The sequence below is a fragment of the Calliphora vicina genome, chromosome 5, assembly GCF_958450345.1.
Source record: "Calliphora vicina chromosome 5, idCalVici1.1, whole genome shotgun sequence".
Lineage (NCBI taxonomy): Eukaryota > Metazoa > Arthropoda > Insecta > Diptera > Calliphoridae > Calliphora > Calliphora vicina.
The window spans coordinates 21,390,164-21,415,295 of NC_088784.1; the positions used below are offsets into that span (position 1 = coordinate 21,390,164).

Here is a 25,132-nt window from a genome sequence, read left to right on the forward strand (position 1 = left end):
AACTGCTACTTTACTGCTACCTAAAAAATTAAAACTCGATATAGAGCAGTAGCAATGATTTGTATTTTTATGCTACTACTCCATTTACAATTCATGTTTTATTACTACTGCTCTGTTAAGAGTTTTATATTTTGAAGGTAGCAGTAGTTTTAAAAAAACAAGAAAACGAAAAAAGACAAATGCTACTGCTACCGCTACATACACTTTTTTGAAGCAGTAGTTGTAGCAACAGTTAAAAATTTGTTAGTTATCGTAACTTTTTAAACACTGGAAAAAATATGCATTTGCATATTTTGGTTTCCCTGCTAATCATGTTTATTGGATGTTCAAAAAATATATAATTTTAATTTGAAATTTGTATTTGAATTTAAACGGAAAAATAAAAAGGAATTTCGGTTAATCGGCAATTTCAAATAATTCGAACAGTTTACCGTCCAAAATTAATCGGTTAACCGATTAACGGTTAATCGATTGAATACCCTACTGTTAACCCAGGCTTCAGCGAGCGGAAGTCATTAGGTAGAAAAGAACAAATTTATTTACACAAATATTTTCCTAACCTACCCTACTACTTATAAAATTCATAAGTAGACGTAAACAGATGTGGAAAATGTGTTGCCTAAAACTATTTACTTTTTTTATTTACCTAAACTCAACATCCATGAAAGGGAAAACCTTTTATAATCTTATCTTTTACAATCACAATGCACATTTTATTACCTACTTAAGTGTGTGTATGTGTATGACTGGACGAAAAACAATTAATTTTCTGAGGACTAGGGAAAAATGTTACCCGATTTTCGTCATACTTTACAGTATAAATTCAGAGTACATAGAATATTTGTATGGGGGCGGTGAAATCATGGACCGATATTGCCCATTTTCAATACCTTATGAACAGAGATTATTTGTTGAAAATTTCCGCCAGCTAGATTCTTTCTTTGGACCCTATCGGGTTTTCAACAGACATACAGACGGACGGATATGGCTAGATCATCTTAGAATTTTGTAAAGACCCTAAATATATATTTGGTCAATTCACAAGGTCTCTTTTCGTGAGCCGAGTCGTGATATATTAGGACATTATGACTGATAATATACCTTGTGAATTGACCAATTATTGTGAAGTCTGCGACAAATATTTTATTGAACAAATCACAGAAATATGAAAAAAAGGCTTAAAAACCTTATTTTCCATACTGACGCCGCCATTACAACAATTTAGAGAAATGTTACATCGACACTTTATTTTCCCATCATACAAACGTTTCCACCCTAATCTACATACATACATACATATGTACATGTACTTTGTACATATGTATATACAATTTAACCGTTTTTATCAACAAAGATTTGCAAATGTACTGTATAAATTGCATTTTCGCCTTCTGTTTATTTCAATTTTGTCGATGAGTAAAACCAATCAACAATCAGTCATTGACAAGCGGTGTAAGGAGAAGTACATACAGATATGCATGTCAGTGGTGTAGAAAAAAAAAACATTGTTTATAACATATTTTTTTTTGTTAATATTAAACTTATTACGTTTTTTTTTTTTATATTATTAATATTAAAATATTTACAATTTCTTATAGAAAAATAAAAACGGAAAATTATTCAACGAAATGTCCAGCGACGAATCAACTTCCACACAACATTCGATAGTTTCGAATCAAGATGGAACTAAAACACAATTAAAATCTCACAAAGCGGAACAATGGGGTATGTACCTATGATTTTCTTTGTTTCTATTACAGCTATTTTATTAATAATTTTGTGTTAAAAAATGCATTTTTAGAAATAAATTTAATTGGCAACTTTGTTCTGGATTTATACCATCGATCGTTTATAAACGCCAGAGATGAGTGGATGGTTAAGAAAGGCTATATACGTAAAGAGTTTTCAAACTTTATAACAGCTGAGCTAAGCGAAAAATTAAAGGAACTGAATGGTACTGCAGATGTAAGTATAAATAGACAATAGATGTTATTGTGATTATATTTATTTTCATTTTTAAAATGTTTGTTTTTGCCAAGGCGAATTTTTATGATCAGTTACATTCGACAAACGAATTCATAAATTTTTCATATATTTAGAAGGTTTGACATTCTCAAGAGTGGTAGAATGTTTGTGTCTATCAAACTCCATATCGAGTCATAACAGCAAAAAATATGTAAGCGCCAAAAACTAAATTTTACAGGGGAATGTTTTTTTAAATATCCTTGGTTGAAGTCTAAGTATTACCGTGAAATTGAGTATGTATTAGGGTATTCAATCGATTAACCGTTAATCGGTTAACCGATTAACCGATTAATTTTGGACGGTTAACTGTTCGAATAATTTGAAATTGCCAATTTTCAAATAACAAATAAACCGATTAATTTGTGTCGATTAACCGATTAACCGAAATTCCTTTTTTTTGCACTTTAAAAATTTTGTTTGTATTTATTTTTCCGTTTCAATTCAAATACAAATTAAAATTATATATTTTTTAAACATCCAATAAACATGATTAGTGAGTATGTATAACAACTGACATATTTAATTTACATGTTTTGAAACTATAGACTAAACTTTTTTGAATTGAGTCTTTTATCATAACTAATCGAATCTATTAAATTAATCACAATCTAAAACAATCCAAAAAGGAATATTCTTTATCATGCTTTTGATTTCTCCAACATATACAATCAGCGAGAGAGTTTTTTCCAAGAAAAGTTTTATTAAATCTGAAGAAAAAAAATCGTTTAAATTATATTCTTTTTATAAAAGATTATTTCAGAAGATCTCACTAAAACCCTAAAAAACTCACATATCGCTTATTTGCGGCAACAACGTAATAATTAAAAAAAAAGTCGTTTCCAAAAAATATCTTTGAATATTTTATGACATTTTACTATTTCTTATATAAATTTTCAACAAATCATGCGATTTCAGAAATATAAATAGTAGATGTTAATCACCCCTATCGGCAATAACATGTGAAATTTTGTTCCCATGAAATATCCATTTCCCTCGAAGAGAAAATTGCTATCGGGAATATCATGATGAACTTTACATTCACAATAGTTGATTTTGTTCGTAACAGCTGTTTATTGTTTACAAAATTCCATCTAAAAATTTCACAACAAGGGGAATTTTTTTCACGTGAACAAAGTTGATGAACGAAAAAAGGAAAAGGGAAAATATTTCATTTGAAATATTGATTCGCGATAGGGGTGAATATCTTTCTAATCTGTATTTAACCCAAATTTTTACTTATGAAATATACGAGAAAACATGAATTTTAATTTTGATGTTTACAACAAAAAAAGAAAAACACTCACACAAAAAATAATTGACTTTTTTGAAAACTAAATGAAAGATTATAGATCAGCGCATATTTTATATTACTCAGTTCATAAAACACGGATTTTGAGTTATGACGTTGTTGCAAAAATGATCTCAAATACCTTATTTGCTGTTTTTTATGTTTTTGTACACAAAATTCATTGTTGTATTTTCAATTTTAAATGAAAATAGAAATTATTCGGTTAATCGAATAATTTTAAATTAACCGAATAAATCTAAACCTCGATTAATTATTTGCTCGATTAACCGATTAAACCAGAAACCCGATTAATTGAATACCCTAATATATATAAAAAATTAATGAATGAAAATAATGAATTAATGAGATAAAACTATACAATTTTCTAAGCTGGGTATTCTGCATCCAGCCACAGCCGTTGAACGGTTGTGTTACACGAAAATATATTAAACATTTTCATATAGAAGGGTTGATATTCTCAAGAGTGGTAGAAATGTTTGTGTATATCAAACTCCATGTATAAAAAATTAATGAATTCTCTCGAATTTTCCTGAATTCACAACTTGTATAAATACGTCTTGGTACCTACAAATACTATTGACAGCTAATAAAGGTAATTTATAGGTGGTGTTGTTGTTGAAACAGCTAAAACTATATAATTTTCTAAGCTGGGTATTCTGCACACAGCCCCAAACAACCATATCGATATAGTTTTAGTGTTGCACGCCTCGATTGTTCATATTTTTTCTGTTAAACATTTTCTTTGTTTTTGACTATATTCCCTTAGATTGGCACACTGTTACATCGCAGCGGTTTTATTCTCAATACACCGAGAGGTAGTAATTGTTACAAAATAAAATATTCAACATTATTTGAATTTCGCAACAATAAATTAAAGGAACTGGATAATAAGAAAATAAATAGTGATGTCATTGAACGAGCACAAAACATTGTTACAGATCCCAAAAGTATGCTATTGAATTTAGCGGAAAACAATTCAAATATTTTACTAGAAGGTTAATAATATTATTAAAATATGTTTGTTTGTCTATAAAACTAAAATAATATAAAAAATAATATATGAATTTTAGATAATTTGGAGATCGATGAAAATGAAATGAAAATTCCTTTGGAATATCAAGGCTCAGCGATGCAGCTATGCAAAGAAAATTTCTTTCCCACTAACATGAGCTGCTGCATATGCCAAGAAGATTTTTCCACCATGGATACATATGAAGAGCATATACAAAAACACGGTGATGAATCAGATTTTGAATATTTAACCACAATGAGTAAATTGTTAGTATTTATTGTCTTGTCTTTTTTTTAAACAATATATTTATTTATAAAATAATGTTTTTATTGCAGTGATACCCCCATATTTAAAATGAGCTATAGCTTGTGTAAAAATTCACATTATTTTTGTTTCGAATTTGAAACAATGTTAGAGCATTTGATAATCGATAAGATTATTGTTGTACAATCGCGTTCATTGTATTATGTGCATAATCTGCGTGTACCTTACAAATTGCCCAAAAATGGTAAGGATCGCTTTTTTGTGGATTCGCATTTGTTCACCATACACTTGGAACAACCAATTGTATTGATATGTCATATGGAAAGTTCCATAGAAACTCGTATTATAGAACAGCATCATTTTATGGTAAATTTCATCTAATTTTTAAATTATAATTATTTTATAATGGCACAAATTTCATGTGATTTTCAGCGCTCCGAGGAATTTCCCAAAGTGAATTTTTGCATTAATCCAAATCGTTTGCCGGCTAATAAGTAAGTTAAATCATATTAAAATCAATAATTAATTGCCTTTTTTTTTAAAAATAAATCTTAATTTTGTTACTGAAAATGTAACAAATTGTAGAATTAATAAACCTCTGAATTTATCAATTATAAAACTTATTGGCTTTTTTAGAATTTTCAAATCAAAATTCACATTGCCCGACTATTTTCCTCCAAAAGAAATTCAAGATGCTTTAAAGGATGACTTCTACTATGAAAATTTAATGAAAACCTCAAGTGAATTTCGTGATTATGTACGCAATGGCAAGAAATTGCAGCCCCACAATTTGGGCGCCTCAATAAATATACTATTGCAAATAGAAGATATGGACAACATACGACAATATGTTAATTTAACCCAAAAGAATATAAAATTACGTAGTTATGGCGATGAATATAGTTTTCAGGTATTGTATATATATTTTTTTTAGATTGTGATTTAAATATGTATATCGTAATCATTTAATTTCTATAATATACAGCTTAAACCCAAACAACGCATATTCATTGAGAATATATTATCCGCTTTTGATGAGGTAGTATTAACATCACGAACAGATATGTTTACAAAGGAGGAAGATATACTGAAATTAATGCTGCAGAATTCGGACGATATTAGACGTATGAAGAAAACATTTGTGGGCCAAATACAGGCTGTCAATACGGGACGTATAAGTTTTAAATGCTATCAAAAAATTAATATACAAAATGCCTATACAGTTATATGCCGACCATCACGTTTAACTTTTCGTTATCAGTATCGTTCGCTGGAAATGTTACCAGCTGATATGCATTTTCTGAAAAACTTTCTATTTCCCTCTAAACTAATATCCAGACCATTGTCGACCATCAGGTAAGCGCTCGTAATTGTATATTTAACTTATATACTTTGTTATTTCTTTGAATATATAGGTACATTTTTTAATTTATTTACATTTTTTTTTATTATTTCTTGATTTAGTTTAAGTTTGTACAATACCAATATAAATGGAGAACAATTACAAGCGGTGCGTAATATAGCCGAAGGTCCACGCAACGATGCCACTTATATAATATTTGGTCCACCCGGTAAGACAATGCCTTAAAATATTCGAAAATTTATATTTATGCAATACTAGTAGGGTTTTTAATTTTCCGAACTTTTTTGATTCCCTGGAATCGGGAAAATTTTTTCTACATTCCCGGGTACCCGGCTATTACCGAAATATATAATTATACTGTAAATTAGGAATATTATAGCCAAATGTCATATAAAAACTTAGTGATATAATTATTAAATATCAGAGCTTCGAATTAATTAATAAAATTTTAGCTTAATTCACTAAAATCTTAATCCGTAATTAAAAAAAATTCAGCCTTTCATTCCATAAATCCATTCCTAATATTTAAGTTTTTAGATTCATTCCAAAGTCTTTGTTTAAACTGAATTAATTTTAAAGTTAATTAATAACAGAATTTATTCAAACTTTGAATGATTAAATTTTTGTTAAATCAAATCATTTACAAAATTAATTGAAAAAATTGTCTTAAACCTTTTTGTACTAGATTTTAATTGAAGAAGAAATTTAAATAAATTAGAATGATTAATAAGAAATAAATTCTATAAATAGTGAATTCTATTTTTAAATTTTCATACGAAAAACCCCAAATAAATAATCACCCCTATCGCGAATCAACATTTTACATGAAATATTTTCCCTTTTTCTTTTTTCGTTCATCAACTTTGTTCACGTGAAAAAAATTCCCCTTGTTGTGAAATTTTTAGATGGAATTTTGTAAACAATAAACAGCTGTTACGAACAAAATTAACTATTGTGAATGTAAAGTTCATCATGATATTCCCGATAGCAATTTTCCCTTCGAGGGAAATGAATATTTCATGGGAACAACATTTCACATGTTATTGCCGAAAGGGGTGAATAATAAGCGGTCTATTATTGCCAAGTTATAATCACCCCTATCGCGAATCAACATTTCACATGAAATATTTTCCCTTTTCCTTTTTTCGTTCATCAACTTTGTTCACGTGAAAAAAATTCCCCTTGTTGTGAAATTTTTAGATGGAATTTTGTAAACAATAAACAGATGTTACGAACAAAATCAACTATTGTGAATGTAAAGTTCATCATGATATTCCCGATAGCAATTTTCCCTTCGAGGGAAATGAATATTTCATGGGAACAAAATTTCACATGTTATTGCCGATAGGGGTGAATAAAATTTTAGCTTAATTCACTAAAATCTTAATCCGTAATTAAAAAAATTCAGCCTTTCATTCCATAAATCCATTCCTAATATTTAAGTTTTTAGATTCATTCCAAAGTCTTTGTTTAAACTGAATTAATTTTAAAGTTAATTAATAACAGAATTTATTCAAACTTTGAATGATTAAATTTTTGTTAAATCAAATCATTTACAAAATTAATTGAAAAAATTGTCTTAAACCTTTTTGTACTAGATTTTAATTGAAGAAAAATTTAATCAATTAATAAATTTATGAAGCTATTTTGTTATGGATTTGAAGAAGAAATTTAAAGAAATTAGAATGATTCAATAAGAAATAAATTCTATAAATAATGAATTCTCTTTTTAAATTTTCATACGAAAAACCCCAAATAAATTATAATAATAAGCTGTCTATTATTGCCAAGTTATAATGAAAAATTGGCAAAATTCCCGGGAAATTTGTACCGGGAATTCCCGGGATAAAAACCCAAAATACTAGCTAAAACCCGGTGTGCTTCGCTACTCGTATCGTAATGAAATAAAAAGTATACAGTAAAAAAAATATAAGTAAAATCAGAGAGCTATTCGGACAAGTTTGAATAATCTCATACATTATTATAGTTCTCAAGATATTTAGATGACTCACGATGTCCTAGAAACAGAATGTATAGATCTCCTAATGCTGGGCAATGACAAAGAAAATGGAAAACAGTCGCATCCATTTCTTCATTATGGCAATTTCTACAGAAGTTAATGTAGAGGAATCCAAGCCTCCTATTCAAGGAATGCTTGGTATTCATGTCCTATATCTTGTTATAACAGAGCAAATAAGCCGCTCTTTTAAGAGCCGATATTTCAGTCTGAAGAATACTACATTCACTAAACGATTACTTTATCGCAAATTCCGCCAACTTTACTGCCAAAACCCAAGTGGTGAGAAGGGTATATATAAGGTTGTCATTCCGTTTGTAATTTCCACAATATAATTTTCCGACCATATAAAGTTTATATATTCTGGATCCTTATATATAGCGGAGTCGATTAAGCCATGTCCGTCTGTCTGTCTGTTTGTCTGTCTGTTGAAATCAACTTTCCGAAGCCCCCAAATAACTTACACGATTCATACATGAATATCTTCGGAATTCTTCCGGCTCGGTTGCTATTTAAAATAGAGAAAATCGGTTAAGAAATGGCTGATATATAAGGAAAAAACCAGGACAACCTCGATTTTTTACCTAGTATATCGTGAAAAAATTTTAAACCGAATTTTTTTTCACCAAAAAATTTTTTTTTTTGCTAAATATTAAAAAAAAAATAAAGAACAAAAAAATGTTTAAAATTTAAAAAAAAAAATTTAGAAGAAAAAATCGAAAAAAAAATGTTCCGAAAAATGAAAAAACATTTTTGTTTACATAAAAATATTTAAAATTTTTATTTTGAAGTATAATTTGGTGAAGGGTATATAAGATTCGGCACACCCGAATATAGCACTCTTATTTGTTTTTTTTATTTTTCGCTCTTGCTTTTCAAATTTCTTTTAATATGTTAATATTTTATATAAAATCCAACAAAATTTATTATATAATATACATAACTTGTATAGTATTTGTCACAGCCAAATACATAATGTTTATTTGCTACCATTTATTTTCTTTTTTTTTTAATCCAACTAGGTACGGGCAAAACGACCACTTTAGTCGAGGCAATTTTACAACTTTTAAAGAAACCTAACACCAAAATCTTAGTTACTGCCTCCTCTAACAGTGCCTGCGATGAAGTTGCTATACGTTTGTGCAAATATTTAAAGGATTTAGATATAGCTCGAGCCATGGTGCGCATCTATTCGCGTTCAAGCGAGCTTCGCATTGAAACTATCGATGAAGAGCTACTGGAAAATTCCAATATGTACAATGGTCAGTTTTATCCAGATATCGAGATATTACATGAATATCGTATTGTTGTTTGTACGCTGTCTGTTGTAGCCAAATTGGCTACGGGGAAATTTGGCCGAGCCGCAGCTGGCATAACTCTGTACACACATTTATTTATCGATGAAGTTGCCGCCTCAATGGAAGCAGAAGCATTGCAGGGTATAACCTCAATTCTAACGGAAAAGTCATGTTTAATTATATCCGGCGATCACAAACAATTGGGACCGGTTTTACAATCGAAACGAGCCAAAGAATTGGGTCTTGATGCATCGTTAATGGATCGTCTATTGGAGCGCGATTGTTATCGGGTCGATATCGATACAGGCAATTATGATCGCACCATACAGACGCGCTTGGTACGCAACCATCGTTCTCATCCGGCAATTGTCAATCTATATAGTGGTTTATACTATAATCATACTTTGGAATCATTTGCTAAAAAGGGTAAATATTAATGATTTATTCTCATTTTTTTTTATAATATTCCAAACTTTTTATGACAATAATAAAGTTATAACAAAAATGTTTTTAATAACATTATTGGAACTAGCTAATTCATATCTGTGTAATCTATTTTAATCCCAAAAATTTATAATAATATTGTTTTAAATTAATTTTCTTTGCATTTCAGATGATGTTTCTTTGTGTGAAATTTGGCACAAGTCGCGTAATAAGAATTATCCTATAATATTCCATGCTATATATGAACCATCGCGCTCGGACAACCAATCGCATAGGTAAGTTTTTTTTATGATAAAGAAAAATCTTAAAAAATTGTTAAACTATAGACTACAGCAAGTTACCGACCACAATCTGTCAAATTTAAAATTCTTCCGTTTATATGAAGATGATTATTTTGTACTACTCAAGACCTTGACTTTTTTGCCGCAACTGCATATTGCTTGCCATACCAAGAACTTTTTGGAAAAATGTTCTGCTTTTGGGTTGTAAACTTTTCCACTACATTCCCTTGAGCATCAGCCATATACAAATATTGACCCAGAAGAAATTTTCCAGAACTTACGTTTCGTCAGCAGCAGGTTTATATATTTTTTATAAAATTTGATTTCAATTTCCGTGCTGTATCTTTGGCCTCTAAATTTTTAGCAGAGTTCCTGTCGGGAACTTTTTGAGCCTTGTATGTTTTTAAACCTGCATTGACTTTAACTTTTCGTACCAAATAGTCCGAGTACTGAGCTAATCGGACTGCTTTCCTGCCGGATGTATTGGGAGCTCATTTCAAAATGTGGACCATTCCTTGTATATGAACCAGGTTTTCTATCAACGGACCAGTTTTCCTGATACTGTTTAATAACATTGGAATCAGTTTGACGGCAGACCTTTGAGTGTTTGGCCAACTTTTTGTAGGTCCAAGTTGGGTTTTGTTTAAAATATTTAATAATTTTAGTACGCACTCTTTAAAAATAAATGAACATAATTGACATATTTTTCAAAGGTAACTTGATCAAAAAAAATAAATAAAAAATCAAACCGTGTGTAAAGGTTTATTCGATTTCACTCCATATAAGGCGGGTGAGGCAAAACTTCCCAACCACATCGTTCTAAATAGTTTTTAACAATTATTGCAACATATTCTGGTCATTTTTAAGTTGTGTTCGTTCGGTACAGGTTACCTCTGATGGTCTGGCCTGATTTCAGCAGCTCATAATAGATATGACGTTTTTGTTCTCACCAAATACAGAGCATTAACTTAGCGTCATTGATATTTGGCATTGGTGTCGATTCGGCTGGTTGGCCGGGCTTCACATACGATCTCCTACGCTTGGGGTTATCGTAATGGATCCATTTTTCATCGCATGTAATGATTCGGTGCAAAAATGATTTTCTTTCTTTCAAGCATCATTTCAAAGTCTCTCAGGTTTTTCCGTGTCACAATCACCACTTCTGAACTGCACAAACCATCTCTCGCACGTTGAAACCGATAGAACACATTCACCATAAGCTTTACTGAGCAATCAATCGGTGTTCTTCAGCTTCACTTTTTTTTAAATTTAAAAAAAAAGCAAAACTTCCCGCATATGACGCACAAAATTCGACATTCTAGAAGTAAAAAAAACTTTGTTTTTTATACTATAATGTTTAATAACTAAGTGCAAATAAATGAGAAAAACCGCGTTCAAAAGATACGCCATCTATTGTAAATCCCTTCAAATTTCCAAAAAAAAATAATAATTTAATTTCTTTCTAGTTTATACAATCTCCACGAGTTGCACGTAGTAATGGATTACGTTAAAGATCTCATGTATTTTGGCATAAATGGAAAGCCGGTGAAAGAGAGCGATATTGGTATTATATCGCCATATAAAAAACAATATAAGCGCATACAAGAAGAGCTAAATATACGCAAATGGTTCAGTATTGAAACTGGTTCAGTGGAGACATTTCAGGGTAAAGAAAAGGATATCATAATTGTATCATTTGTACGTTCCGGTACTCGAAATTTGGGTTTCCTGGATAGTCCTAGGGTAAGTAAAAATGAATTGCAAAATATGTATGTATTTTTGTTTTATTATATAATTGGATTTCATTCTTTTAGCGTTTAAATGTTACTATATCGAGACCTAAGTCTCTTTTAATCATGGTCGGAAATCCACAAACTTTAAGTTTAAACAGTGATTTCGATTACATAATAAAAGAATGTCAACGCAACAATACTTTTGTCGGCTCTAATGGTCCCACACGTGGTGGTGATTTTAAAAAACAACCAACTGGTAATGCATTCAAGTCTGAGGACAAACAACCAACTGGTAATGCAGTCAAGTCTGAGGAGAAATTAACAAATTTAAATGAAAACATGAAGGCCCTAAATATTGATAATAAAGACGAGGAGAAAAATACTGAAACGTCGGGAAAAAACATTAAAGCACGAAGACGTCGCGCTTTTGGTAGAGCCGGAGGAAACTCTAAAAATAGAAATGAAAAGACAAATTGGAGAAGTGAAACAAATGGCGTTAAAAAAGATGCCGATAATAAAGCTGAAAATGATGAGGAGGATGATGATGATGATGACGACGACGAAGATGATGATGACAGTGTAGACAATGGAACTGATAAACCGTCCAGCTCAACAAGTGCAAAGGGCAATTCACAAAAAGGTAAGAATGATTGAAACTATTATTATGTTTTTGTTTTTCCTCAAAATTTTATAATATTCCAATATGTAATTGCTAATTGGTTAGAGTTCGGTATACATGTAACTATTTGCATGTCAATGTTTCGAAAGTATTAATTCAATTTTCAAAATTCAACTAACTTCTTTTATCTCTTAACGACATCATTAAAGATTCATTATGAATTTAATTCATAGGCTTAATTCCTTAGTTCCTTCGAGAGTTCATTATTTATAGTGTTAGAAAATGAATTAGTTAGCAACTCTTGTTTTTGCAATATGAACGTCGTTAACGAAAGTGTTACTTTTTGCTTATTACTCTTTGTCCTTTTAAGTTTGTCAATTCTTGAACTCGCTTAAGTTTAAATTATATATCAGAACATAAATAAAATAATATTAAAACACATACCATTAATAATTCATTATGAATTAATTCATAGGCTTAATTCTCCAAAATACTCCAAACATATTAAATTCATTCCTTCTAGAATTCATTATTTTAATTCATTAATTCCTTATTGAATCATTCAAGTTTTCTTTAATTCAAATAATTTACAAAATAGTTTAATAAAATTATTATATATAAGAACTTTAATAAATTAATATTAAAACAGATTATGGGCCCCAGAACAAAGTTCTGTTAACCGTGAGAAAAAATAATTAAAAGTGTAGAGTACAGAAATTCAAAGATTTTTTTAATTTATTTAACAAAAAATGGCGTTTTATATCAAATAGAGATACTTGGCGACGAGAACTTTGAAAGCTGGTACAAGCACATGCGTTGTTTTTTAATAAATAATGGTTGGTGGAAAATGGTGAATGGTGAAATGAAGAAGGAGGATGTTACAACAGATGAGGATCGATCATCATGGGAGGCAGATGACAAAAAGGCCCTTGCTGCAATCATACAAAGTATAAAACCATCGCAATTCATAATAATAGTGAATTGTAAAACATCACGAGAGGCTTGGGTGCAGCTAGAAGAGAGACTCAAGCCTAAAGGTCCGCTTCAAAAGTTGAAGCTTTACAAACGACTGGTAAATTTGAAAATGACGGAATGTGCCAATATTGCTGACCATATACGAGATTTTATGGAATTAGCGGAAAGGCTAGCCGAGACGGGAATCGTCATACCAAATGAGCTGCTAACTATAATGCTGCTTTCCAGTTGCCATCGGGACACGGGATAATAATAAATCTTAATTGACACCTTTTTAAAATAATTAGTTACAATGTTTTGAGAATTTACATAAAAGTATTACAACAAATAACAAATAAATAATTAAATATAAAAAAATATCACAGTATTAAGGAAAAGTAGTCTAAAAAATAGTGTAAAAATTTAAATATAAGAAATTTTTAGCTATAATGCTGCTTTCCAGTTGCCATCGGGACACGGGATAATAATAAATCTTAATTGACACCTTTTTAAAATAATTAGTTACAATGTTTTGAGAATTTACATAAAAGTATTACAACAAATAGCAAATAAATAATTAAATATAAAAAAATATCACAGTATTAAGGAAAAGTAGTCTAAAAAATCGTGTAAAAATTTAAATATAAGAAATTTTTAGCTATAATGCTGCTTTCCAGTTGCCATCGGGACACGGGATAATAATAAATCTTAATTGACACCTTTTTAAAATAATTAGTTACAATGTTTTGAGAATTTACATAAAAGTATTACAACAAATAACAAATAAATAATTAAATATAAAAAAATATCACAGTATTAAGGAAAAGTAGTCTAAAAAATAGTGTAAAAATTTAAATATAAGAAATTTTTAGCTATAATGCTGCTTTCCAGTTGCCATCGGGACACGGGATAATAATAAATCTTAATTGACACCTTTTTAAAATAATTAGTTACAATGTTTTGAGAATTTACATAAAAGTATTACAACAAATAGCAAATAAATAATTAAATATAAAAAAATATCACAGTATTAAGGAAAAGTAGTCTAAAAAATCGTGTAAAAATTTAAATATAAGAAATTTTTAGCTATAATGCTGCTTTCCAGTTGCCATCGGGACACGGGATAATAATAAATCTTAATTGACACCTTTTTAAAATAATTAGTTACAATGTTTTGAGAATTTACATAAAAGTATTACAACAAATAGCAAATAAATAATTAAATATAAAAAAATATCACAGTATTAAGGAAAAGTAGTCTAAAAAATCGTGTAAAAATTTAAATATAAGAAATTTTTAGCTATAATGCTGCTTTCCAGTTGCCATCGGGACACGGGATAATAATAAATCTTAATTGACACCTTTTTAAAATAATTAGTTACAATGTTTTGAGAATTTACATAAAAGTATTACAACAAATAGCAAATAAATAATTAAATATAAAAAAATATCACAGTATTAAGGAAAAGTAGTCTAAAAAATCTTGTAAAAACATAAATATAAGAAATTTTAAAAAACAACCACAAATTAACTCTTTAAATACTAAATAATTTTAGTGTTTATTTAGCAAAATCCTTATTATTTCATGTATAGAAGTTCTGCATTTTTCATTAAATGACAAATTGAATCATTCAAGTTTCCTTTAATTCAAATCATTTCAAATCTACAACACAGTAAGAACTGTATTAGTTCTACCTACATCCACTAGTTCTAGAACCCATGCATATAACCAGCACTCATTTTATTTTGGCATTGTGACTAATGATTTTTGTTTGAAATTGTCACCTTCGGATCTAGTTCTATGGAAAGCCATTACCCATTTGGTGACCAAAAATTTTAGAGTAAAAAAAATTTTGCCAAAAAAAAATTATTTCTTGTTTAAAGAAAGATTTAGGAGAAAAAAAAATTGGATGTAAATATATTTTCCCTTATATTGACCCATTGTCGGTCCGAGTTTCAATGGCCTAAAATTTTAGGGTGCAAAAATGTTTTTGGTGAAAAATATTTTTGCACCCTAAAATAGGTGGGGCACAATCTCGTCATCTTCTTCGTCTAGCATGTGTTTTATGCAGTGTCCTGTGATAAAAGAAACAATTAGACTTATTTGCTCATGACGGATTTCTATTGTATTCGAGACAGGTCGACGTCGCAATATCACAGGTGGATTCATTAGTCCAACTGTTATGTGGTTATGTATACCAGAAAAGGGATCAATCCTGATTTTCACTGTGTCCAGGGACCCATATAAGCATTATCCTAGAATGGTTCGATATCAAATTTAGTAACACCACATTTTCTCTCGAAGGGAAAATTGCTATCCTGATATTCCCATGAACTTTTCATTCCCAATAGTTCATTTTGTTCGTAACAGCTGCTTAAGCTGCCCACACACGGGTGATTTATGAGTGCGATTTGTTCGTGTTCGACTTGTTAATGGGGCTGTACGCGCACAAAATCACAAGTAATTGAAAATTTTCAATCACAAATCATTCTGTGTGTGACCAGCTTTATTGTTTACAAAATTCCATTTAAAAATTTCACAACATGGGGAATTTTTTCACGTGCACATAGTTGATGAACTAGAAATTGGAAAAGAGAACATATTTATTCACACTTATCGTGGTTGGCGTAAACGTCTTACGCCTACGACTGTTTCGTACTAGATTAAAGCTAAAATGCAAACTGTTTCTTTAATCTAGTACGAAACTGTCGTAGGCGTATGACGTTTACGCCAACCACGATAAGTGTGAATATTTCACATGAAATATTTTCCTTTTTTCGTTCATCAACTTTGTTCACGTGAAAAAATTAGATGTGAAATTTTTTTTTTTAATTCTTAAAATTAATGGCAACGTTACGTAACCAAAACGATTTAAGTAAGTCCCTAGTCGACCTATATCTTCATATAGGTCGATATGAGTTTTAATTGGTACTCCACCAGTAACAAAGAGTTTTAATGGTATCCAACAGGGTTTATCAAATTAAAAGACACGCGCCTTACATCACACACGTGCCAGAGTGAGACGCAAAATTGTCGAAGGCAAAAAAGCGAAAACGGGCCTTATTGCACTTAAAAAATAATTGCAATGATGCGCGAGTTGTTAATCAACCCAGACTTAATTTACGACTGATGGAATGTTGTAAGCAATAAACAGCTGTTACGAACTATTGTGAATGAAATGTTCATGGGAATATCACAATAGCAATTTTCCCTTCGAGGGAAATGGATATTTCATGGGAACAAAATTTCACATGTTATTGCCGATAGGGGTGAATAACTGACATAATTTTCAAAGGTAACGGGATCAAAACAAAATCAAATAATACTCGGGTTAAAAGTTTTAAGGAAACACGTTTGTTAAGGGTTTTTTCGATCTCACTCCTTAGATAGCGTAGTCCATAGATTACTTATAAACATGATTGATACATCAATATGTCGGGTATAGTCCTGATTCAGTTACTTTTTTAAATTGAGAAAAACGGGAAATGCTGAGATCTAATTTTTTTTCCACATAAATTTCGTTTTCATTAAAAAAATTCTTCATCGCAATTTTTTTCAATTTTGTTTCACCAAAAATTATTGTCAATATTTATCTTAAAATATATATTGGTGAGTGGTATATAAAATTCAGCACAGCTGAATATACCGCTCTTGTTTAAAATTAACAAGTAAGAGAGCTATATTCGGCTGTGCCGAATCTTATATACCCTTCACCAATTTATACTTCAAAATAAAAATTTTAAATATTTTTAGGTAAACAAAATTTAGTTTTTTTTTTGCAGTTTTTTAATTTTTTGGAAAAAATTTTTTTCGAATTGTTTTTTTTTTTAAATTTCAAAAAAAAAAATTTTTTTTTGTTTTTAAATTTTTTTTTAATATTTAGCGAAAAAAACTTTTTGTGGAAAAAAAAATCGGGTTAAAAAATATTTTTTTTCGATTTTTACCCATTGTAGGTAGGTCCAACTTACTATGGTTTTATATAGTACGTCATTGCAAAGGTCTTTGAAATATCTATCATTAGATATCCATATTGTCTATATTAATGACTTAGTGTTAAAAATCGAGGTTGTCCTGGGTTTTTCGTCATATCTCAGCCATTTGTGAACCGATTTTGCTGATTTTAAATAGCAAATTTCTCGAAAGCATGTCTGACAGAATTATTGAAGATTTGGATCCCGAAGATATCTGAGGTCTTCAGAAAATTGATTTCAACAGACAGACAGACGGACATGGCTTAATCGACTCCGCTATCTATAAGGATCCAGAATATATATACTTCATAGGGTCGGAATGACAAACTTCTCACGAAGGTGAAGGGTATAAAAAGAAGTAGTTTATTGTCAAGCATTTTGTCGGATTAGTTTTTAATTTTTCTTTGAAATTGTCATAAGCCTTGAAAAGGTTCTATAACAAGTTAAAAATATTTTATATAAAACTCTAAAATCTGTTTTTTTTATATTTAAGTATTGTGAAATTGTTATAAATAAATATAATATATTTTTTCTTTATTTTAGCCAAAAACAAGCGACAACTACATAACAGAGCCGGAGCAAAAGGCGGTAAAATTTCCAAACAATATGGCAAAGGTAAACAAAAAAATGTTGCAGATACTAACAATAATAAAAACCTTAACAAAAACAAAATCGATACAATATTCAATGATTTGCCAAAAGTGCCCACAACACTTGCACAAACTGGGGCGATCTTTACAAATGAACAACAACTGCAACATCAACAACAAAAACAATATTATCAAAATTTACAACGTCAACAACTGCAGCAACAACAACAACATTACTATCAGAATCCCTATTCGAGTATGAATAATAATTTGTTTAATATGGCGGGAGCTCCTCCTCCATTACATCCTCCTTTTATAGGTCAACAACAGCAACATTTCAATTCGCCAGCCTTTAATCAACCTTTGAACTATACTTCACCTTTTCAAAATCAAACTCATTACAATAATGCTAATAATGGTTTTCAGAATATAAATGTTCCAAACAATAATGCTTTTTCTATGAACATTAATAAACCAGCAGAAAATAATTCAAACTCTAAAAAGAAAAATGAACCTTCGAAATCTGGCAAGAAACAGGAGCTTAAAACGAATACCAATAATAATAATACAAAATCGGTTAATAAAATTAACGTTACGGTTGGAAATACAAATAAAAATAACGTTTCTAATGCAGTAAATGCAACAAAAAAATCTTCAAGGGTTGCCGCTAATATACATGGAAAGGGAAATAACCCGAATGATAAAGCAAATGTTAACAAGACCAATACTGGTAGTAGTGCTGTTACTAACAATTCAAAAATGACCACTAATAAGTCTGGCGATATTGCAACATCTACTAAACCACAGCAACGTTCAACTTCCGAAGCCATAAATTGGCGTTCCAAAGCTTTGCCAACTACGTCTAGCGGTAATACAACTAATTCAGCAAGTGTTGTTAAACCTATTAATATGTCTGGTAATTTTGGAACGCCTGCTAAATCACAGCAAGGTTCAATTTCTCAAGCATCCGAAGCCATAAATTGTCGTTCCAAAGCTACCTCAAGCGGTAATACAATTACTACAACTTCTTCTATTCATAATGTCCAGAAACCAATTAGCACTCCTAATATATATCCGACAATAAGAAAAACTACAACCACCACAAGTACATTGACTGGTAATCGTGAAAGTTCTTCAGTAAATTCTTTCGTTTCATCATATAATAGCAACAATGTACCAACAACCAGCAGTCGTCCGATGTTTAGTGCAACTACTACTACGTATAATAATTCAAATGCGTCGTCATCTTTGGATTACAATATGGGCAATTCACGAAATCTTTCATTTTCAACTACCCCAACAAGTACTACACAACATTACGCTCCATCGGCGCCTTACGTTGATGATTATTCTCGTCAGCCATCATTTAATCGTAATTTTGATTCAAGAGCAAACAAACAAAAGAAAGACAGTTCATGTGTTATTTCGTAAAGATATGTGGGATTATGATTACACAACAACTGTTTTTTTCTTAATTGTTCTTATACGTGAAGTTTTTTTTTAATTTTAATTTCTAAAGACAATTTTCTTATTCGAATGTGTATCATTAATGTTACTCGTTAAAGAAAAAGAAAACATATTGCATTTCGGGAAAGAATAAGTCGACGTTATTTAATTCTTTGCAAAAGGAATGCAATGAAATCGGGGCAACAAGAAAAACATTAAATCGCTAAAACACGTTTTATAAGTTTTAAAACTAAGAGGGTGGGCGTATGAGATGTTTTGAAAATAGTTTTAAAACTTCTCTATTATAAACTGCTGTGATAATGAAAATTTGCTTAGTTCGTTTACTAAATAGTTTCTACTAATTTTTTCTAGCTTTTGAAATTTTCAATACAAAAACTAAACAAAATATTGGAAAATAGAAAAACTAGCAGGTAGAAGAATATGCTGATTGTTTGTTTTTTGTGTTAAACTTGGAATTGTTTTGCTATAGAGTCAAATATTTTATATTCAGCCCAATTATGAATTAAAAATTACCCGGGAGTTTTTTTCCCATTGAATTTGAATAGGAAAAATGGGTAAAGGGAAAATCTCTCAGAGAATTTTTATTCATAATTGGGCTGATTATGATGTGTATAACACAAAATATATGGTCCAGTGATTTACTACACTTAAGCAAATTTACAAGACTATAGCATATTTATTTATTTTATTTATTTTATTCATTCAAGTAATACAAAGCCTTCAAGGCCAAAATTACATATTACTTAGCAATAATACCTAAGCATAGGAAAAAAAATTAACAAGGTGTTAAATATAAATAATACAAATAACTTATTAATCTGAATTTTCTTATATATAACGGTTCCCCAACCGTAATGTAAAAATTAAAAAGAATTTGAAAAAAGTAACAATAATTAAAGAAAAAAAACAAACAGTTGATTTTAAATCAAATGTAATAGTACATGATAGCAGTATATAGAACATAGAGCTTAAGCCAATAATTTATCAAATAAATATCTAGGCTGGGTTTGCAACAATCAAATCAGAAGTTTGAAATCAAATGTTTAATTTCAAGCCATACGATTTAAGCATACTTATTCTATATATCTGGCTGTTAGACATTTGTAAAAACTCTTAATCGTTGTGCTAAATTTTTATCATTATTATTGTGTTTATAAAACATGATATGATAATATTAAGAAGCCTAAGCTTAAACCATCACACTTAATACGTACTCTTGAAGATCTTTATTAATTTAAAGCTGATACTGTTTTGATTATGCTTAACAATCATGTTAAAAGTTTGAAATTAAAAAATTTAGTTTCAAACGTTTAGATATTTTAGAATATTCTATTCTAAATTATCAGACTCTTAAGCTGGCAGTAAAATTTTACGGAATTTTATTTGTACAATAAGTTTAAGTTAAGTTAAACGTTTTAAACTTTCCCAATTAGTGGAAAAGTTAAGCTGCTTAGCATTTTAATTAAACATATTTAATATTGTTTAATTAAAAGTGCAATGGCTTGGGAAACGTTAAGAGTCGTCATATTAACATTCCAATTGTACAAAATAGAAACTTTATTATCAATACATACATAAATGAAATTTATAAATTACAATTTTGATAATAAAGTTCTATTCGAATGCTAACAATTGGTGAGATATTCAATATTAATAATGTTTTGAGTTATCACTACTAAATGATTGAATATTTTTGAGCAGATAACAACAATTTTTTTTTTTTGGTTTTTGTTTGAATTAGCTGTTTTTGTTTAAAGAGATATTTCAGGTCTACAGCTGTGTAGAGTTAGAGTTGGGTAGATATTTGTCTTTCACACACAGGAATTGCAGTCAGTAGGTTGTGATTTAAATCAAGAGCTGAGAATGAAAACATTAAAAATGTGTCATATACAGAATTAACAATTTCAAGGGGGTTCAGTACTATTCCAGTTGGCTGGCTATATGCTGGGGAATAATCTTTAACTCAATTCGAAAATGAAAATTATACGAATTTGTAATTCGAAAATGTTTTTATTTATTCGAATCGAATTAAAACTTCCAAATTATAGTCTGTCTGTTCTAAATAAGTAGAATCTGTATTGAATTTTTAGTCCAGTCCAAACTTAATGGTTCTTAATTTTTTTTGGTTTCAGATGTACAAACGTACAAGAAGGATACCATTTAAATCCCATTAAATGTGTTAATATATACAACTTGCCAATATTCATCAGCTCTACATGCAATTAACAAATTAAACCATTAAAATCATGAGACTGCCTTATCATTCATTTAAAATTCTCACAACTATGCTGATTCGTAAAACATTTTATTTTACAGGGGGCTTACTCCCTAATTCGATTCGAAAGGAAATCGATTCGAATTACAATGTATTTAGCACAGAATTTCGAACATTTTCGTTTTCGGATTGAGTTATGCAGTAACCGCTCAAATAAAACTGCCCAAACAAGATTTTGGTTTTCAAAACGACAAAAGCAGAAATTTTGCTACATTTCCAATTGTATTTTCGAAAAAAATGTGTAAAATTTCCATTTATTACATAACAAATGTAATTTTCTGGTAAAAATTCCATCGGAAAACATTAAAAAAATAATTTGAAATTTTTGAAATTGGAAATTTCAAAAGTTTTAAATCAAATGCAATTGGAAGGAAATCTATTAAATCTTTAATTTTTCCTTAAATTTTTAATAGAACATTAGTAAATATTTTACACAGCATTTGGAAAACCCAATAATTGAATATATTTTTAATTATTCTTATGCCTAGAAACGTTGTATATACCCGAAATTTTAACGATTATCATATACTACACTAATTGTCTTTAGTATAAATATCTAATTATTCATTAAATTTAATATAAACACATATATTATATACATATAACTTCTAAAACTATATAAATTAACCATATTTAATTGAATTTTGTAATGTTTAAAGAAAAATATGCTGTATTTAATGTGATAGATCATATTAAATACCAGTGTATTCATTACAGTAATTAATTCAATTATTATTTTATTATTATTTTTTTCACTAATACAAATATTTACTTATATATATTCTACATATAAATATGGATTTGGGTTTTATTTTATATATACATATATGTAATACAAAATACGATAAATAAAAAAAATCGAATTTCGAAATTTTAAAATATTTTTATTTAAAAACTTGAAAGGGTTTGTATTGAATGTTTTTTTTTTCAACTAAAACTTTAAAGAATTGAAAAACTACCTAGTAGAAATTCAAGACAAAATTTATATATATATTTTTTTTTTTAAATGAAATCTGGGAGCTGAAAAATTTTACTTCATCCATTTATGGGGCGATTTTGCAGATGTTCAATAGTGTCAATAAAACACCGTCGGGCGTATTCTGACACCCGCATATTATTTGTGATTCTGACTTGAACTCTCAACAGATATGTTCTGTAAATTGCAATCGCAAGACTCTTGCCGAGTTCAAATCGCAAGAGTATACTGAAGTTAAGTGATGTATTTAGACTAAACCAAACAAAACAATAAAATTATTAATTAATTGAATTAAATATGTTTTATTTGAAAAAAAACTAGTAACATTTTCTTTCAATTTTTATTAAAAATTTAAATTTAAAAAACTTTCTTTGGTTTTATTAATTTTGTATGTCCAATGTTCAAATAAGAAGCAGATCTAAATTAACCGTTCAATATAAAAATACGTAAATTTATTCAAATACTAGGATCGCCTGGTGGTCAAAATTCGACCACTAATAACAAAATTATACAGTTACTTTGAGTATACGCAAAAATATTTGTCACGTTTGTGTACAAATACACGTGTATTTAGATGTGCATAAACATGTTGTTGTTGTTTTTCAAGCAAATTTAAAACGCTTTTTAACACTTTTATGGAAAGAATTTAAAAAAAAAAATTATATTGTCCACATCTAGAAAAAATAATCTTTTAAACCATATAGGTTTCATCAATATTGGTGGACAATAACATACTTAAAAGTGTACCACAAAAAAACGTGTGGCCTATTTATATATTAATCCACTTTTACCCGAAATCCTCCCATTAAAGATTTTACGGTTGCTTCCGTTATCTTTTTGAACGTGGTGGTCCACTTACGCTTAAAATTGGACAATTCCTGGCATACCTTTTCTGTGTTGTTCAATTCTTTTTTTACTAGAGCCCAATACCTTTCCACAGGATGAAGTTCTGGAGGATTTGCCTACCGTGGTACTCAATTTACATTATTGTTTGAATACCATTCAAGGTCCTTTTTTTCATAGTGGCGCATGATGCCAAAAATATGAAGGCACTGAAATGTAAAAGCCGTTTTTGTAGACACTCCGTAATATACATTTATGTGTTTATCGTATCACAACTGCAAATGGCTTGCCACACCAGAAACTTCTTGGGAAATTTTGTTTTTTTTCCTCCTTATTATACCATTCACCTTCGTGAGAAGGGAGTATATAAGTTTGTCATTCCGTTTGTAATTTCTACATTTTTCATTTCCGACCCTATAAAGTATATATATTCTGGATCCTTATAGATAGCGGAGTCGATTAAGCCATGTCCGTCTGTCTGTTGTAATAAATTTTCTGAAGACCCCAGATATCTTCGGGATCCAAATCTTCAATAATTCTGTCAGACATGCTTTCGAGAAGTTTGCTATTTAAAATCAGCAAAATCGGTCCACAAATGGCTGAGATATGAGGAAAAAACCAGGACAACCTCGATTTTTGAACTATGTTTGACCTATATCTAGACTAAGTCATTAATATAGACAATATGGATATCTAATGATAGATATTTCAAAGACCTTTGAAACAACGAATATAAGACCATAGTAAGTTGGACCTACAATGGGTCAAAATCGGAAAAAATATTGTTTAACTGAATTGTTTTCAGCAAAAAAAAAAAAAATTATAGAACAAAAAATTTTTTTTTTTGAATTTAAAAAAAAAATTAAAAATTCAACAATTCAAAAAACATTTTTAACAAAAAATTAAAAAAAACAACGGTGGAAAAAAATTTTGTTTACCTAAAACTATTTAAAATTTGTATATAATATAATCGAATATAGCTCTCTTACTTGTTGTTGTTGTAGCAGCAGTGGTTGCTGAGTTGACAGCCCTTGGCCGAGTGAACTCGGGTCATCCCGGTGCGTAGAACCGGCTGTCGTGGGAATGGCTCTCTTACTTGTTCTGTTAGTCGTTGTAATGGAAAAAAGTCGGATTAAAGTACAAAACACTGTAAAATAGTTAAAAATTTGTATCGATATCGACGAAACATAACCCAATTTTTGATGTCGACGTGACTTTGTGTCGACAACGATTAACAGAATAGGTGTGATTACCTCTTCCATCAGTCACATAAAAATCTTGACTCGGAAGTTGTGAAAAGTCTGCCAGTACATAGTTTAATAACATAAGAAGTTTTATTTTTGTATAAAATTTTAACTCAATTTTTTCTCTTGTTCTTTTGCTTCTAAGATCTTTACCGCATTGGGATCTGGAACTATCTGAACTGTATAAGATTTCAACCCAGCCTTAGTTTTGGCTCTACACACAAACGAATCAGAGCATTTACAGTGACTCTCACTAATATTCGGTTTTTTATTCGAGTTATTAAAAGTCAACCAAATTAATAGAAAATAATAAAAAACCGGTGACATTATTTCTTTTTTATTCATAAGACCTATTAACAAATAAAAAAAACTTATTTCAGAATTCTGAATATTGAAGAAACATAAATAACAACAAAAACAAAAAAAACTTAAATAATTCACACTTC

At 29.6% G+C, this 25,132-nt stretch overlaps 1 protein-coding gene across 3 annotated transcripts in view; it reads left to right on the forward strand.

The window, feature by feature from the left end:
* LOC135961041 (uncharacterized) overlaps positions 1 to 22,494 on the forward strand; it is a 34,541-nt gene extending 12,047 nt beyond the window's left edge. For 2 of the 3 annotated variants that reach the window (XM_065512508.1, XM_065512509.1), the window contains exons 2-15: positions 1,599 to 1,725; positions 1,802 to 1,965; positions 4,101 to 4,329; positions 4,405 to 4,612; positions 4,682 to 4,976; positions 5,043 to 5,104; positions 5,247 to 5,520; positions 5,596 to 5,966; positions 6,075 to 6,181; positions 9,013 to 9,714; positions 9,902 to 10,007; positions 11,480 to 11,756; positions 11,828 to 12,386; positions 17,835 to 22,494. In XM_065512508.1, the coding sequence (XP_065368580.1) occupies positions 1,629 to 1,725; positions 1,802 to 1,965; positions 4,101 to 4,329; positions 4,405 to 4,612; positions 4,682 to 4,976; positions 5,043 to 5,104; positions 5,247 to 5,520; positions 5,596 to 5,966; positions 6,075 to 6,181; positions 9,013 to 9,714; positions 9,902 to 10,007; positions 11,480 to 11,756; positions 11,828 to 12,386; positions 17,835 to 19,312 (4,929 nt within the window). In that variant the 5' untranslated portion in view covers positions 1,599 to 1,628 and the 3' untranslated portion in view covers positions 19,313 to 22,494. Of the gene's footprint in view, positions 1 to 1,441; positions 1,481 to 1,598; positions 1,726 to 1,801; positions 1,966 to 4,100; positions 4,330 to 4,404; positions 4,613 to 4,681; positions 4,977 to 5,042; positions 5,105 to 5,246; positions 5,521 to 5,595; positions 5,967 to 6,074; positions 6,182 to 9,012; positions 9,715 to 9,901; positions 10,008 to 11,479; positions 11,757 to 11,827; positions 12,387 to 17,834 lie in introns of those variants that run through there. The other variant, XM_065512507.1, reaches the window with a different exon arrangement.
* Positions 22,495 to 25,132: the final 2,638 nt, after the last annotated feature.